This window comes from Pecten maximus, chromosome 7 (genome assembly GCF_902652985.1).
Source record: "Pecten maximus chromosome 7, xPecMax1.1, whole genome shotgun sequence".
In the NCBI taxonomy this organism is placed as follows: domain Eukaryota; kingdom Metazoa; phylum Mollusca; class Bivalvia; order Pectinida; family Pectinidae; genus Pecten; species Pecten maximus.
Window position 1 is genome coordinate 12,394,830 of NC_047021.1, and position 14,959 is coordinate 12,409,788.

At 37.4% G+C, this 14,959-nt stretch overlaps 1 protein-coding gene across 1 annotated transcript; it reads right to left on the bottom strand.

Annotated features, from left to right (window-relative positions):
* Positions 1-605: 605 nt before the first annotated feature.
* LOC117331053 lies at positions 606-14,611 on the bottom strand. The gene is made up of 10 exons (XM_033889646.1): positions 14,396-14,611; positions 12,802-12,894; positions 9,736-9,851; positions 9,479-9,577; positions 8,393-8,565; positions 5,061-5,245; positions 2,391-2,483; positions 1,645-1,760; positions 1,388-1,486; positions 606-867 (listed from the first exon to the last, which is right to left on the bottom strand). The coding sequence occupies exons 1-10, from the start codon at positions 14,568-14,570 to the stop codon at positions 688-690; spliced, it is 1,329 nt and encodes a 442-aa protein (XP_033745537.1). The 5' UTR covers positions 14,571-14,611; the 3' UTR covers positions 606-687.
* Positions 14,612-14,959: the final 348 nt, after the last annotated feature.

Below are 14,959 nucleotides of genomic sequence, written 5' to 3' on the forward strand. Positions count from 1 at the left end.
GTTAATGTCGTATGTTGAATGGTAAATGTTCTGTGTGGAATGGTTAATATTGTGTGTTGAATGGTAAATATCGTATGTTGAATGATTAATGTCGTATGTTGAATGGGGTATGTTGATTAAATTTACAATAACTTTAATTTCACATGTTTTCTTGGGTTATTTGCAGCTCGACCAATTGTATTTTGTGTGGATGTTTACACAATGCATGTTCATCTTGATATGTTCCATTGAAGTATTTCAGTTCGTGACATCCGGAATCATAATGCGTCATGTTTCCATTCAAAATTCGAAGTAAAATCATTGTCCTGCTGTGACTTGTAATAACCCTAACCTAAAAGTAAACATTGGGACTGAAACCAAAGGAACGAAGATCAGATAACCATGATCTTCAGGATAATCAACAAGTGAACAACATATACCTAGTCATTGTATGTACATGACATAGCCCGCGTTTTACAAGGGTGTCCTTGATTTGTCTGAAATAAAGAGTCATCGCTTAACACAAGTGTTACTATCGATATGTATCTTGAACCAATACAGTAACAAAAATCTTCACAAAACTGTTTCTACATTTTTATTAAATGGAGATCATAGTTATAATTGATAATCACCTAAAGGGTAAGTATCTAGCAGAATATCGTCACACAAGGAGTTCAGGGTAAAACACAAAGTCATGATAACTTCACTTCAAAACTCAGATTCAGGACGTTTCTTCAGCCATTTATTGATGTTTGGAATCTCTTTCACTCGATCTGCATGAGTCTTCATTACAGGATTTTTAGCATAGATGCTTTGCCCATTTACCTTCACACACATCGGATCAATGTAATCAAACACATTCATCACTGCCAGATCAGCAATAGAAAGCTAAAAGAAAAATGTAAAATGTCCATTTTATGATATAAATAAAGCTTTAAAATCATATGTACAGTGAATGCGTTTAATCTGATTTAATATAGAAAATCAAGCTATATACAACGTTCGCCTATACATAGGCTTAACAGTGTACGGACAATGTCGTGTCGAATAGTAAAACAAAATAACTAGAGCAAATGGTAAAGAACTCAGTTTATAACTTAAAGTAAGCTTGTCAGTATTGTATATAAAGTAAGCTTGTCAGTATTGTATATAAAGTAAGCTTGTCAGTATTGTATATAAAGTAAGGTTGTCAGTATTGTATATAAAGTAAGCTTGTCAGTATTGTATATAAAGTAAGCTTGTCAGTATTGTATATAAATTGTTTTAAGAGGATTATTAGACATCTGAAGCTGATCCAACAACTATACAAACATAGATTACTGTTGAAAACTCTATAACAATAAAAACAACAACTGATGAGTTAACTATCTGAGGTAAGCTTATGGAGAGAAGAAAACATTATTATTACCTTTGATCCAACCATCCAATCTTTTTTTCCTAGAAGTTTCTCGAAGATTTTAAAGTACGTTGGCACTGTCTTATCCAGCAATTCCTTGTGAAGCTCGGCCTGCACAACATGATTACAAACTTTATTTGGTGACAACACGTGTACTAATTACTCTTCCTATTGAGGATATTGGTAGATATCGTCGCTATAATTCGCATATCTTATTAAATTCAACTTTAACATTACGTAAAATGTTAGCATACATGAACATATGATACCTTTTTCTTTTCGTCGCTTTCGAAGAATGATTTAAAGATTTGCTCATTGAGATCTTGAACGGTTTCAATGACTACATCCACATCGGTTTGTTCTTGATTGTCTTTACCGTAGAGACCTACAATGACAAAATCATTCACAAATAATGTTAACAATAATAATAAAAGAAAAAAACAACAATAAAAAAATGATAAAAACACTATGTTATTGTAACATGTACGCAGAGTGAAGAGAGGTGATTGGATGTTAAATATGTGGTTTTATTAAAAAGTAATATGACGTTGGTATTATTGAAGGTAATATGACGGTGGTATTATTGAAGGTAATATGACGGTGGTGTTATTGAAGGTAATATGACAGTGGTGTTATTGGACGGTGATATGACGGTGGTGTTATTGAAGGTAATATGACGGCGGTGTTATTGGACGGTGATATGACGGTGGTGTTATTGAAGGTAATATGACGGCGGTGTTATTGGACGGTGATATGACGGTGGTCTGATTTGAGGTTTATATGACGGTGGTGCGATTTGAGGGTTTTATGACGTGATGTGATTTGATGGTTATATGACGGTGGTGTGATTGGAAGATTATTTGACGGCGGAGTATTGTGCTAGTACTAATGTCAGTGATTATTTTTAGTTGATAGTTTCGCAAAGGAACCAGCGACTGTGATCCTAATTTTGATGATGAATATGTTGATTATGATGCATAATATTTTGAAAATAATACTTTATCAATGTACATACCGTATTGTCGGGCTATGTACCTTAGCATTGCACGGCTTTGAGGAATGACCTTTTCATCAACCTTGAGAATTGGGAGTTTTCCCTGTGGAGTTTCTGTGAAAGAAATATATTAACATTAAAACAACAAGCCGTATTCCGGTATTGTAGTTGGTAACACACTAACCTTTTACATAGGTAACTGTAATTCAGCCGACTTTTATCAAGATAATAAAAGTATGTTGAAAAAAGTTGAAAGGTTTCTGATATTGTCGCAACATTAAACCAAACCTAATCTTCCCGAATACGTTCGATATACTTGTAAGTCTATAGTTATTTGAGTTATAAATGTTTCATAATTTTGAAATGAGGTAATGGCTGCCATATTGAATTTTACACTTCACATTCATTGCCTTTATGTATTTTACTCTAGAAGTCATGGATCTATCCACTACGCATACATGGTATAATATTCCCTTGAAGGAACAAGAGGACAAGTACTCTAGAAAACTTGGAATAAGGACAAGAAATGTTTGGACATAATAGAAATACGGACACGTAATGTTTGGACAGAATATAATTACGGACAAGTAATGTTTGGACAGAATGGGAATACGGGCAAGTAATGTGTGGACAGAATAGAATTACGGACAAGTAATGTTTGGACAGAATGGGCATACGGGCAAGTAATGTTTGGACAGAATAGAATTACGGACAAGTAATGTTTGGACAGAATGGGAATACGGACAAGAAATGTTTGGACATAATGGGATTACGGACATGTTAAGTTTGGACAGAATGGGACTACGGACAAGTAATGTTTGGACAGAATGGGACTACGGACAAGTAATGTTTGGACAGAATGGGCATACGGACAAGCAATGTTTGAACAGAATGGGACTACGGACAAGTAATGTTTGGACAGAATAAAACTACGGACAAGTAATGTTTGGACAGAATGGGACTACGGACTAGTAATGTTTGGACAGAATAAAACTACGGACGGGTAATGTTTGGACAGAATGGGACTACGGACAAGTAATGTTGGGACAGAATGGGACTACGGACAAGTTATGTTTGGACAGAATAAAACTACGGACAAGTAATGTTTGGACAGAATGGGACTACGGACTAGTAATGTTTGGACAGAATAAAACTACGGACGGGTAATGTTTGGACAGAATGGGACTACGGACAAGTAATGTTGGGACAGAATAAAACTACGGACAAGTAATGTTTGGACAGAATGGGACTACGGACAAGTAATGATTGGACAGAATGGAAATACGGACAAGTAATGTTTGGACAGAATAAAACTACGGACAAGTAATGTTTGGACAGAATAAAACTACGGACAAGTAACGTTTGGACAGAATGGAAATACGGACAAGTAATGTTTGGAATTGAATACGATTTATATTTCTGAAAAATATAAACTGTCATTTATCAAGAAAGATAGGAAAACATTTGTTTCGATCAGCTTTACAAAGCGCAAATTTCAGAAGCACTGCGATGGCTGATATCCACCAGTATTATCGAGATATCAAAAAAACCTAAACCTACACGGTCATCTGTCTATTCAACCCTTATAAATAATGTAAAAATCCACCCAAAGGTTAAGAAAGAGTAGGGGCTTAAAGCAAAAATTCACCAAAGTTCCCCTTTTTGTGGTCCGGCCCCTCTGACCCCAGGGGTCACACAAGCACCATTCATATAAAATATGATTGCCTCCCTCAAGGATGATTTGCACCCAATTTGGTCGTAATTCACTCAATGTTTAAGGACTTGTAAGGGTTTAAAGCAAAATTTCAGCAAAGGTTCCCTTTTTGGGCCCCGACCCTCTGTCCTCAGGGGTCGGACCAGCCTCATTTATATGAAATATGATTGCCCTCCCCAATGATGTTTCACACTAAATTTGGTAGTAATCCGCTATGGACTTGAGGAGGAGTAGCGTTTTGAATGTCAATGTGTAACTACACACGGCGCACGGACGACGACGGACGGAACACGATGCCTTCGGGTCAGATGACATAAAAGTTACTAGGTGCTGGCTTAGAATCAGTTTTACCCCCGCCTACTGGCAAAACTGCAGATACATTGTCTGGCAATCAAGCGTCATACTAGTACTGGTAGTGTTCGCTGATTAGTCAGCCAATCAAAACCGTTGTGCCTGCTGAGCGACGCCGAGCTGTGTTAGACGTCAAATCGATCAAAGTTTATTATATCAATTGTACCATGGAATCATTAGGAGCCAGTTAAACATGATAAAAATATCGCTTGTAAAATACAGCGAGGAATATGTGACCAGGTACACAATGCAACATGCTCCACCGGCACAACAAAATTTTTGTTGTTGTTGTTGTTGTAGCATAGAGATATGTCGCAAATCATATGAATCAAAACATGCATTACAGGATTTCAGCTAATATGTCTTGAAAAAAATCACATAACCAAGTTCATATGACAAAATACACTGTAGTAGAAAACAAAAACGCCATCAACTAAAACTTTGACATTTTTTCTTTGAGAATCTCTGACCACAAAGCTCTCCTCTAGAAAGCTAGAATGAAAATGAAACATAATATTGCCAGTTTTATTATTTTTTTTCATCTGAAAATACAGTAATGATAGGATGTGCCACATTATTCATGCTTCAGTACCTGTCCCAAACTTTATGTTATAACGATCCCTTACCTGGTTTCAGTGCCGGCCAGTCTTCTCGCGTCACTCGTTCATCCTCGTAGTCAACACCCGCAGCAGCAAACGCCAGTCGGGTCAATTCGGCGCCTCCCTTGCCATTAAAATATGTAAGTTTGTACGAAGGCATGTTGCTGACTATCCGTATAGATAATAAATGAGACATATACCTGTAGCGTCTGCTGTTTTATAGACACAATGCATTTACCTGGGTAAATATGTAGACCGTGAAGACTGATTCATTTGATGAAAGCTCAGCACAATGCATATGTGCATTTTAACTATGGTCTTTCACCAATGGTAACTTGTTCTGCTAGGGGTATTTCTTTATCTACTATATAAAAATAAACCAAGTCGAACCACATCAATAACGCATAGCGACCACATGTTATATAGAGAATATTACATGAGGGACAATGTAAATAAGCCATGTATTGAACAGGTTTATTTTTATATGCCACGAGGGAGTGACATTATCTAAGGAGTTTGATTAAATCCATACACGTTACACGTGTTATAACACGCGTATCTTATGATGTCTTTGACACAACCATATGACAAAATGTATTAGTTAGGTGAAAACAAAAATTACTAGATCACAACAGACAGTGTAAACAAACCAACATTTGGTTTGCAATGTGGTACAATTCATGGAGTTGTAATGTGTCGGCGGGTGCGTCTAATTAGTTCTGCGGGGGGGGGGGGGGGGGGGGGGGGGGGGGTGCGTTTGATTAGTCAGGAGTGCATATTTGCAGTTACGGGGTGGGGTGCGTTTGATTAGTCAGGTGTCTGTCGATTTCCAGAGTCGGGGTGGGGGTTCGGGTGCGTTTGATTAGTCAGGTGTGTAAATTTGCAGTCTCGGAGTGGGGGTGGGGGTGCATTTGATAAGTTTGGGAGTGCGTTTAATTAGTCATATGATATGTGTAGATTTGCAGTGTCGGGGTGGGGGATGTGTTGGTTTGGTCCGCAGTATGGATTTGTAGTGAAGTGTTCTTGATTTGTTCAGGAACTTTAGCCTTTCGGTTAATCAACATCAGTAAGTGCAATGATAGATAAAGAAAGATTAATTTCTTCTTATTTTTAACTACAAGTAATGTATTAAAAGTTGTAATCTGTCAAGTTAATAGTGCAACCTATTATTAGTTATACTGTGCCCTGTGGGAACAGTCCGTGTTTTAACACCCCGTAGTAACAATCATTGTTTTAACACCCCGTAGTAACAATCATTGTTTTAACACCCTGTAGTAACAATCATTGTTTTAACACCCCGTAGTAACAATCAGTGTTTTACTCTGTCCTATGGCAACATTCAGTGTTCCCCCTGTAGTAACACTCATTGTCTTACTCTGTCCTATGGGAACATTCAGTGTTTCCCCTGTAGTAACACTCATTGTCTTACTCTGTCCTATGGGAACATTCAGTGTTTCCCCTGTAGTAACAATCACTGTCTTACTCTGTCCTATGTGAACATTCAGTGTTTCCCCTGTAGAAACACTCATTGTTTTACTCTGTCCTATTGGAACATTCAGTGTTTCCCCTGTAGTAACAATCATTGTCTTACTCTGTCCTATGGGAACATTCAGTGTTTTAACGCCCTGTAGCAACAGTTATTATTCCATTGATGCTATTACTTCATACTCTGGATATATCAAATTATCCAGAGATGACATTGCTTTTCTCGATGCGTGTTTTCGCATTCAATAGTAACATTTGTACCCAACCTTTCATTTTTGTCCCAAAATCAAAGTGCTCAAAATGATTTTATCATAATGTTGAATTATGAATGAAATAAAGTTTATAGTAAAATCATTTTGCTGATATAGGAAAATAACTGCTTTCTCTTCAACATCCAGTTCAGAAGAATCAAATATATCGTTTATTAATTAATTTGCATCAGCTTTATTTCTCCCTGTGACAAATCCTCTTTGATTAGGATAAATAAGATCCGGAAGTAGTCTTTCTATTTTGTTAGCTTAAGTTTTCGCCATAGTCTTATAATCTACATTTAAAATTGTCAACTTTCTCCAATTTTTGATATCTTCATGCTCTCCTTTTTGTATAATATTGTTAGTATTCCTCTTGATTGTTACTCTGATAATTTATTAGTTCTACATATTTCATTAACAAGTTCAAGGAATTCTTTCCTATTGACGTACCAATAGATTAGATAAAATTTTGCAACTATGCCTTCATTTTTGCTCTTGTTTTCGACTTTGGTTAGCAAACCCAAGTCTATTTCCATTACAATAATATCTCCATAAGTATTTAAGAGCTTAGATACAGAAACCGTTATTTCTCTACATTTAATATTTGTAATAGCCGACCATTCCATCAAATTATTCAAGTTTTATTTTTCTGCAGTCAGGTATCTCCAAAACGCTTCAAATGTATTTAGAAAGATATCGTTTGTTAAAGTATTGACTTTCAATTTTCCAAGTCCCTGGACCAATCATTGTTTATATGCATTGTCATTGTTATATTTTGATCGCTGTGTATACAAGGTAAACTGTCTGTGTTGGTTATATCGCCTTCAATATCCAACGGTACAATAAACATATCAGTTCTCTATTTTGAAAGTGAAATCAGATTTAAGGGGAGTTCTCAACCTATCAATATCTATCAACTGAAAGTGGTCTATGACAGAATATCGACTGGACTTTGTAGGGTCATCTGTGTGTTTATGTGGCTATATATCGATTATATTACATTATTATAGTACAATTGATACCTACTGTCGCAGGTGTGGTTGTTTATCATTTCCCTTATAAATTGGATTCGTTCTGAGCAATTACATGCCGCATTTAAGTTTGCTAAATTGAAAAGATTTTTTTCATCTTTTTTTTGCCTTTTGCATTCAAATATCCGTCCTTTCTAATTTCGGTTTATATTAATTTTTATTTCCCCCTTTGTTAAGATTGCGGTTGCCTCCTCCATAGACCTCCCATTCTTTCGACCAAAGACTGATACAATTTTACTACAGCGTATTGTGTCCAACGTAATAACGTCAATTCTCTTTTTGATTAACGAGTAAAAATGTTCATTAACATTCATTAACCTAGTCATTGTATGTAGATGACATAGCCCGCGTTTTACAAGGGTGTCCTTGATTTGTCTAAAATAAAGAGTCATCGCTTACCACAAGTGTTACTATCGATATGTATCTTGAACCAATACAGTAACAAAAATCTAACAAAACTGTTTCTACATTTTTATTAAATGGAGATCATATTCATTATTGATAATTACCTAAAGGGTAAGTATCTAGCAGAATATCATCACTCAAGAAGTTCAGGGTAAAACACAAAGTCATGATAACTTCACTTCAAAACTCAGTTTCAGGACGTTCCTCCAGCCATTCCTTGATGTTTTGAATGGCTTTCACTCGATCTGCATGATTCTTCATTACAGGATTTTTAGCATAGATACTTTGCCCATTTACCTTCTCATACAGCGGATCCATGTAATCAAACACATTCATCACTGCCAGATCAGCAATAGAAAGCTAAAAGAAAAAATATAAAATGTCCATTTTATGATATTAAATAAAGCTTTAAAATCATATGTACAGTGAATGCGTTTAATCTGATTTAATATAGAAAATCAAGCTATATACAACGTTCGCCTGTACATAGGCTTAACAGTGTACGGACAATGTCGTGTCGAATAGTAAAACTAAATAACTAGAGCAAATGGTAAAGAACTCAGTTTATAACTTAAAGTAATCTTGTCAGTATTGTATATAAAGTAAGCTTGTCAGTATTGAATATAAAGTAAGCTTCTCAGTATTGCATATAAAGTAAGATTGTCAGTATTGTATATAAAGTAAGCTTGTCAGTATTGTATATAAAGTAAGCTTGTCAGTATTGTATATAAAGTAAGCTTGTCAGTATTGTATATAAAGTAAGCTTGTAAGTATTGTATATGAAGTAAGTTTGTCAGTATTGTATATAAAGTAAGCTTCGTCAGTATTGTATATAAAGTAAGCTTGTCAGTATTGTATATAAAGTAAGATTGTCAGTATTGTATATAAAGTAAGCTTGTCAGTATTGCATATAAAGTAAGCTTGTCAGTATTGCATATAAAGTAAACTTGTCAGTATTGCATATAAAGTAAGCTTGTCAGTATTGCATATAAAGTAAGCTTGTCAGTATTGCATATAAAGTAAGCTTGTCAGTATTGCATATAAAGTAAGCTTGTCAGTATTGTATATAAAGTAAGCTTGTCAGTATTGTATATAAAGTAAGCTTGTCAGTATTGTATATAAATTGTTTTAAGAGGATTATTAGACATCTGAAGCTGATCCAACAACTATACAAACATAGATTACTGTTGAAAACTCTATAACAATAAAAACAACAACTGATGAGTTAACTATCTCAGGTAAGCTTATGGAGAGAAGAAAACATTATTATTACCTTTGATCCAACCATCCAATCTTTTTTTCCTAGAAGTTTCTCGAAGATTTTAAAGTACGTTGGCACTGTCTTATCCAGCAATTCCTTGTGAAGCTCGGCCTGCACAACATGATTACAAACTTTATTTGGTGACAACACGTGTACTAATTACTCTTCCTATTGAGGATATTGGTAGATATCGTCGCTATAATTCGCATATCTTATTAAATTCAACTTTAACATTACGTAAAATGTTAGCATACATGAACATATGATACCTTTTTCTTTTCGTCGCTTTCGAAGAATGATCTAAATATTTGGTCATTCAGATCCTGAACGGTTTCAATGACTACATCCACATCGGTTTTTTCTTCATTGTCTTTACCGTAGAGACCTACAATGACAAAATCATTAACAAACTATGTTAACAATAATAATAAAAGAAAAAACAACAATAAAAAATGATAAAAACACTATGTTATTGTAACATGTGCGCAGAGTGAAGAGAGGTGATTGGATGTTAATATGACGGTGGTTTTATTAAAAAGTAATATGACGGTGGTGTTATTGAAGGTAATATGACGGTGGTGTTATTGAAGGTAATATGACGGTGGTGTTATTGAAGGTTATATGACGGTGGTGTTATTGAAGGTTATATGACGGCGGTGTTAGTGAAGGGTGATATGACGGTGGTGTTATTGAAGGGTAATATGACGGTGGTGTTATTGAAGGTAATATGACGGTGGTGTTATTGAAGGTAATATGACGGTGGTGTTATTGAAGGTTATATGACGGTGGTGTTATTGAAGGTAATATGACGGTGGTGTTATTGAAGGTTATATGACGGTGGTGTTATTGAAGGTTATATGACGGCGGTGTTAGTGAAGGGTGATATGACGGTGGTGTTATTGGATGGTAATATGACGGTGGTGTTATTAAATGGTAATATGACGGTGGTGTTATTGGACGGCGATATGACGGTGGTGTTATTGGACGGTGATATGACGGTGGATGACGGTGGTGTTATTAAATGGTAATATGACGGTGGTGTTATTGGACGGCGATATGACGGTGGTGTTATTGGACGGTGATATGACGGTGGATGACGGTGGTGTTATTAAATGGTAATATGACGGTGGTGTTATTGGACGGTGATATGACGGTGGTGTTATTGGACGGTGATATGACGGTAGATGACGGTGGTGTTATTAAATGGTAATATGACGGTGGTGTTATTGGACGGCGATATGACGGTGGTGTTATTGGACGGTGATATGACGGTGGTGTTATTGGACGGTGATATGACGGTGGTGTTATTTGACGGTGATATGACGGTGGTGTTATTGGACGGTGATATGACGGTGGATGACGGTGGTGTTATTAAATGGTAATATGACGGTGGTGTTATTAAATGGTAATATGACGGTGGTGTTATTGGACGGCGATATGACGGTGGTGTTATTGGACGGTGATATGACGGTGGTGTTATTGGACGGTGATATGACGGTGGTGTTATTTGACGGTGATATGACGGTGGTGTTATTGGACGGTGATATGACGGTGGATGACGGTGGTGTTATTAAATGGTAATATGACTGTGGTGTTATTGGACGGCGATATGACGGTGGTGTTATTGGACGGTGATATGACGATGGTGTAATTGGACGGTGATATGACGGTGGTGTTATTGGACGGTGATATGACGGTGGATGACGGTGGTGTTATTTAACAATTAAACGCTTGGTAGATTGTATTTATTGGCAAGATCAATGCAATCTGGGTGACAAATAAATAGAATGACGCCCGTTAGGGTGATATGACAGTGGTGTTATTGGACGGTGTTGTTGGAGGGTACTATGACGGTGGTGATATGACGGTGTTGTTATTGAAGGTAATATGACGGTGATGTTGTTGGAGGGTGATATGACGGTGGTGTTATTGAAGGGTGATATGACTGTGGTGTTATTGAAGGTAATATGACGGTGGTGTTGTTGGAGGATAATATGACGGTGGTGTTATTGAAGGGTAATATGACGGTGGTGTTATTGGAGGGTGATATGACGGTGGTGCTATTGGAGGGTGATATGAGGTTTGTGTTAAAGAAAGGTGATATGACGGTGGTTTTGTCTAGGATAATATGACGGAGGTGTTATTGAAGGGTAATATGACGGTGGTTTTATTTAAGGTTAATATGACGGTGGTGTTGTCGGAGGATATTATGACGGTGTTGTTGTTGGAGGGTGATATGACGGTGGTGTTGTTGTAGGGTAATATGACGGTGGTGTTGTTGGAGGATATTATGACGGTGTTGTTGTTGGAGGGTAATATGACGGTGGTGTTGTTGGAGGATATTATGACGGTGGTGTTATTGGAGGGTAATATGACGGTGGTGTTATTGAAGGTTAATATGACGGTGGTGTTATTGAAGGTTAATATGACTGGTGTTATTGGAGGGTGATATGACGGTGGTGCTATTGGAGGGTGATATGACGGTGGTGTTGTCGGAGGATATTATGACGGTGTTGTTGTTGGAGGGTGATATGACGGTGGTGTTGTTGGAGGGTAATATGACGGTGGTGTTGTTGGAGGATATTATGACGGTGTTGTTGTTGGAGGGTAATATGACGGTGGTGTTGTTGGAGGATATTATGATGGTGGTGTTGTTGGAGGGTGATATGACGGTGGTGTTGTCGGAGGATATTATGACGGTGTTGTTGTTGGAGGGTGATATGACGGTGGTGTTATTGGAGGGTAATATGACGGTGGTGTTATTGAAGGTTAATATGACGGTGGTGTGATTTGAGGGTTATATGATGGCGGTGTGATTTGAGGATATTATGACGGTGGTGTTATTGAAGGTTAATATGACGGTGGTGTGATTTGAGGGTTATATGATGGCGGTGTGATTTGAGGGTTTTATGACGGTGATGTGATTTGAGGGTTATATGATGGCGGTGTGATTTGAGGATATTATGACGGTGGTGTTATTGGAGGGTAATATGACGGTGGTGTGATTTGAGGGTTATATGATGGCGGTGTGATTTGAGGGTTTTATGACGGTGATGTGATTTGAGGGTTATATGACGGTGGTGTGATTTGAGGGTTTTATGACGTGATGTGATTTGAGGGTTATATGACGGTGGTGTGATTGGAAGATTATTTGACGGCGGAGTATTGTGCTAGTACTAATGTCAGTGATTATTTTTAGTTGATAGTTTCGCAAAGGAGGCCAGCGACTGTGATCCTAATTTTGATGATGAATATGTTGATTATGATGCATAATATTTTGAAAATAATACTTTTTCAATGTACATACCGTATTGTCGGGCTATCAATGTACATACCGTATTGTCGGGCTATGTACCGTAGCATTGCACGGCTTTGAGGAATGACCTTTTCATCAACCTTGAAAATTGGGACTTTTCCCTGTGGAGTTTCTGTGAAAGAAATATATTAACATTAAAACAACAAGCCGTATTCCGGTATGTTTGGACAGAATGAAACTACGGACAAGTAATATTTGGACGGAATGGAAATACGGACAAGTAATGTTTGGACAGAATTGAATACGATATATATTTCTGAAAAATATAAACTATCATTTATCAAGAAAGATACGAAAACATTTGTTTCCATCAGCTTTACAAAATGCAAATTTCAGGAGCACTGCGATGGCTGATATCCACCAGTATTATCGAAATATCAAAAAACCTAAACCTACACGGTCATCTGTCTATTCAACCCTTATAAATAATGTAAAAATCCACTCAAAGGTTTAGGAAGAGTAGGGTTTTGACGCCAAAAGTTCCCCATTTAAGGCCCGCACTCGTGCCAAAGGGGTCACACAAGCTTGCTCATCCCAATGATGTTTCACGTTAAGTTTGTTTGTAATCCACTCAAAGGTTAAGAAGGAGTAGGGGTTTAAAGCAAAAATTCACCAAAGTTCCCCTTTTTGTGGCCCGGCCCCTCTGACCCTAGGGGTCACACAAGCACCATTCATATAAAATATGATTGCCTCCCTCAAGGATGATTTGTACCCAATTTGGTTGTAATTCAAACAATGTTTCAGTACTTGTAGGGTTTTAAAGCAAAATTTCAGCAAAGGTTCCTTTTTTGGGCCCCGACCCTCTGTCCTCAGGGGTCGGACCAGCCACATTTATATGAAATATTATTGCCCTCCCCAATGATGTTTCACACTTAATTTGGTAGTAATCAGCTATGGACTTGAGGAGGAGTAGCGTTTTGAATGTCAATGTGTAACTACACACGGCGCACGGACGACGACGGACGGAGCACGATGCCTTCGATTCGGTTCAGATGACTTAAAAGGTACTACATGTAGGTGCTAGCATAACCAGATAGTTTTGAATCAGTTTTACCCCCGCCTACTGGCAAAACTGCAGATACATTGTCTGTCAATCAAGCGTCATACTAGCACTGGTAGTGTTCGCTGATTAGTCAGCCAATCAAAACCGTTGTGCCTGCTGAGCGACGCCGAGCTGTGTTAGACGTCAAATCGATCAAAGTTTATTATATCAATTGTACCATGGAATCATTAGGAGCCAGTTAAACATGATAAAAAGCTCGCTTGTAAAATACCGCGAGAAATATGTGACCAGGTCCACAATGCAACATGGCTCCACAGCCATAACAGCATTTTTGTTGTTGTTGTAGCATAGATCGAGATATGTCATATAACCAAGTTCCTATGACAAAATACACTGTAGTAGAAAACAAAAACGCCATCAACTAAAACTTTGACATTTTTTCTTTGAGAATCTCTGACCACAAAGCTCTCCTCTAGAAAGCTAGAATGAAAATGAAACATAACAGTGCCAGTTTGGTTTTTTTCACCTGAAAATACAGTAATGATAGGATGTGAAACATTATTCATGCTTCAGCACCTGTCCCAAACTATATGTTATAACGATCCCTTACCTGGTTTCAGTGCCGCCCATTCTTCTCGGCTCAATCGGTCATCCTCGAAGTCAGCTCCCGCAGCAGCTAACGCCAGTCGGGTCAATTCGGCGCTTCCCCTGGCATCGAAATATGTTAGTTTGTACGAAGGCATGTTGCTGACTATCCGTATAGATGATAAATGAGACATGCACATGTAGCGTCAACCTTTTTATAGACACGATGCATTTACCTGGGAAAATATGTAGACCGTGAAGACTGATTCATTTGATGAAATGATTAGTCCACAGTATGGATATGAATTTGTAGTGAAGTGTTGTAAATTGTTCAGGAACTTTCGCCTTTCGGTAAATCAACATCAGTAAGTGCATTGATAGATAGAGAAAGATTACCTGTGTTTTACTGTGTCCCGTAGTAACAATCAGTGTTTTACCGTGTCCTGTAGTAACAATCAGTGTTTTAACGCCCTGTAGTTACAATCAGTGTTTTACTGCAGCCTGTAGTAACAATCAGTGTTTTACTGTGTCCTGTAGCAACAATCTGTGTTTTACTGCAGCCTGTAGTAACAATCAGTGTTTTACTGTG

What these genes read in the sequence shown, in the direction of transcription:
- LOC117331053 (XM_033889646.1), bottom strand. Translation starts at nt 14,570, where the DNA reads ATGTGCATGTCTCATTTATCATCTATACGGATAGTCAGCAACATGCCT. An exon ending in GTACATAGCCCGACAATACG is followed by an intron (nt 9,852 to 12,801) that starts GTATGTACATTG and finishes TTGTCATTGTAG; the next exon opens with GTCTCTACGGTAAAGACAAT. An exon ending in AAAGCGACGAAAAGAAAAAG is followed by an intron (nt 9,578 to 9,735) that starts GTATCATATGTT and finishes CATGTTGTGCAG; the next exon opens with GCCGAGCTTCACAAGGAATT.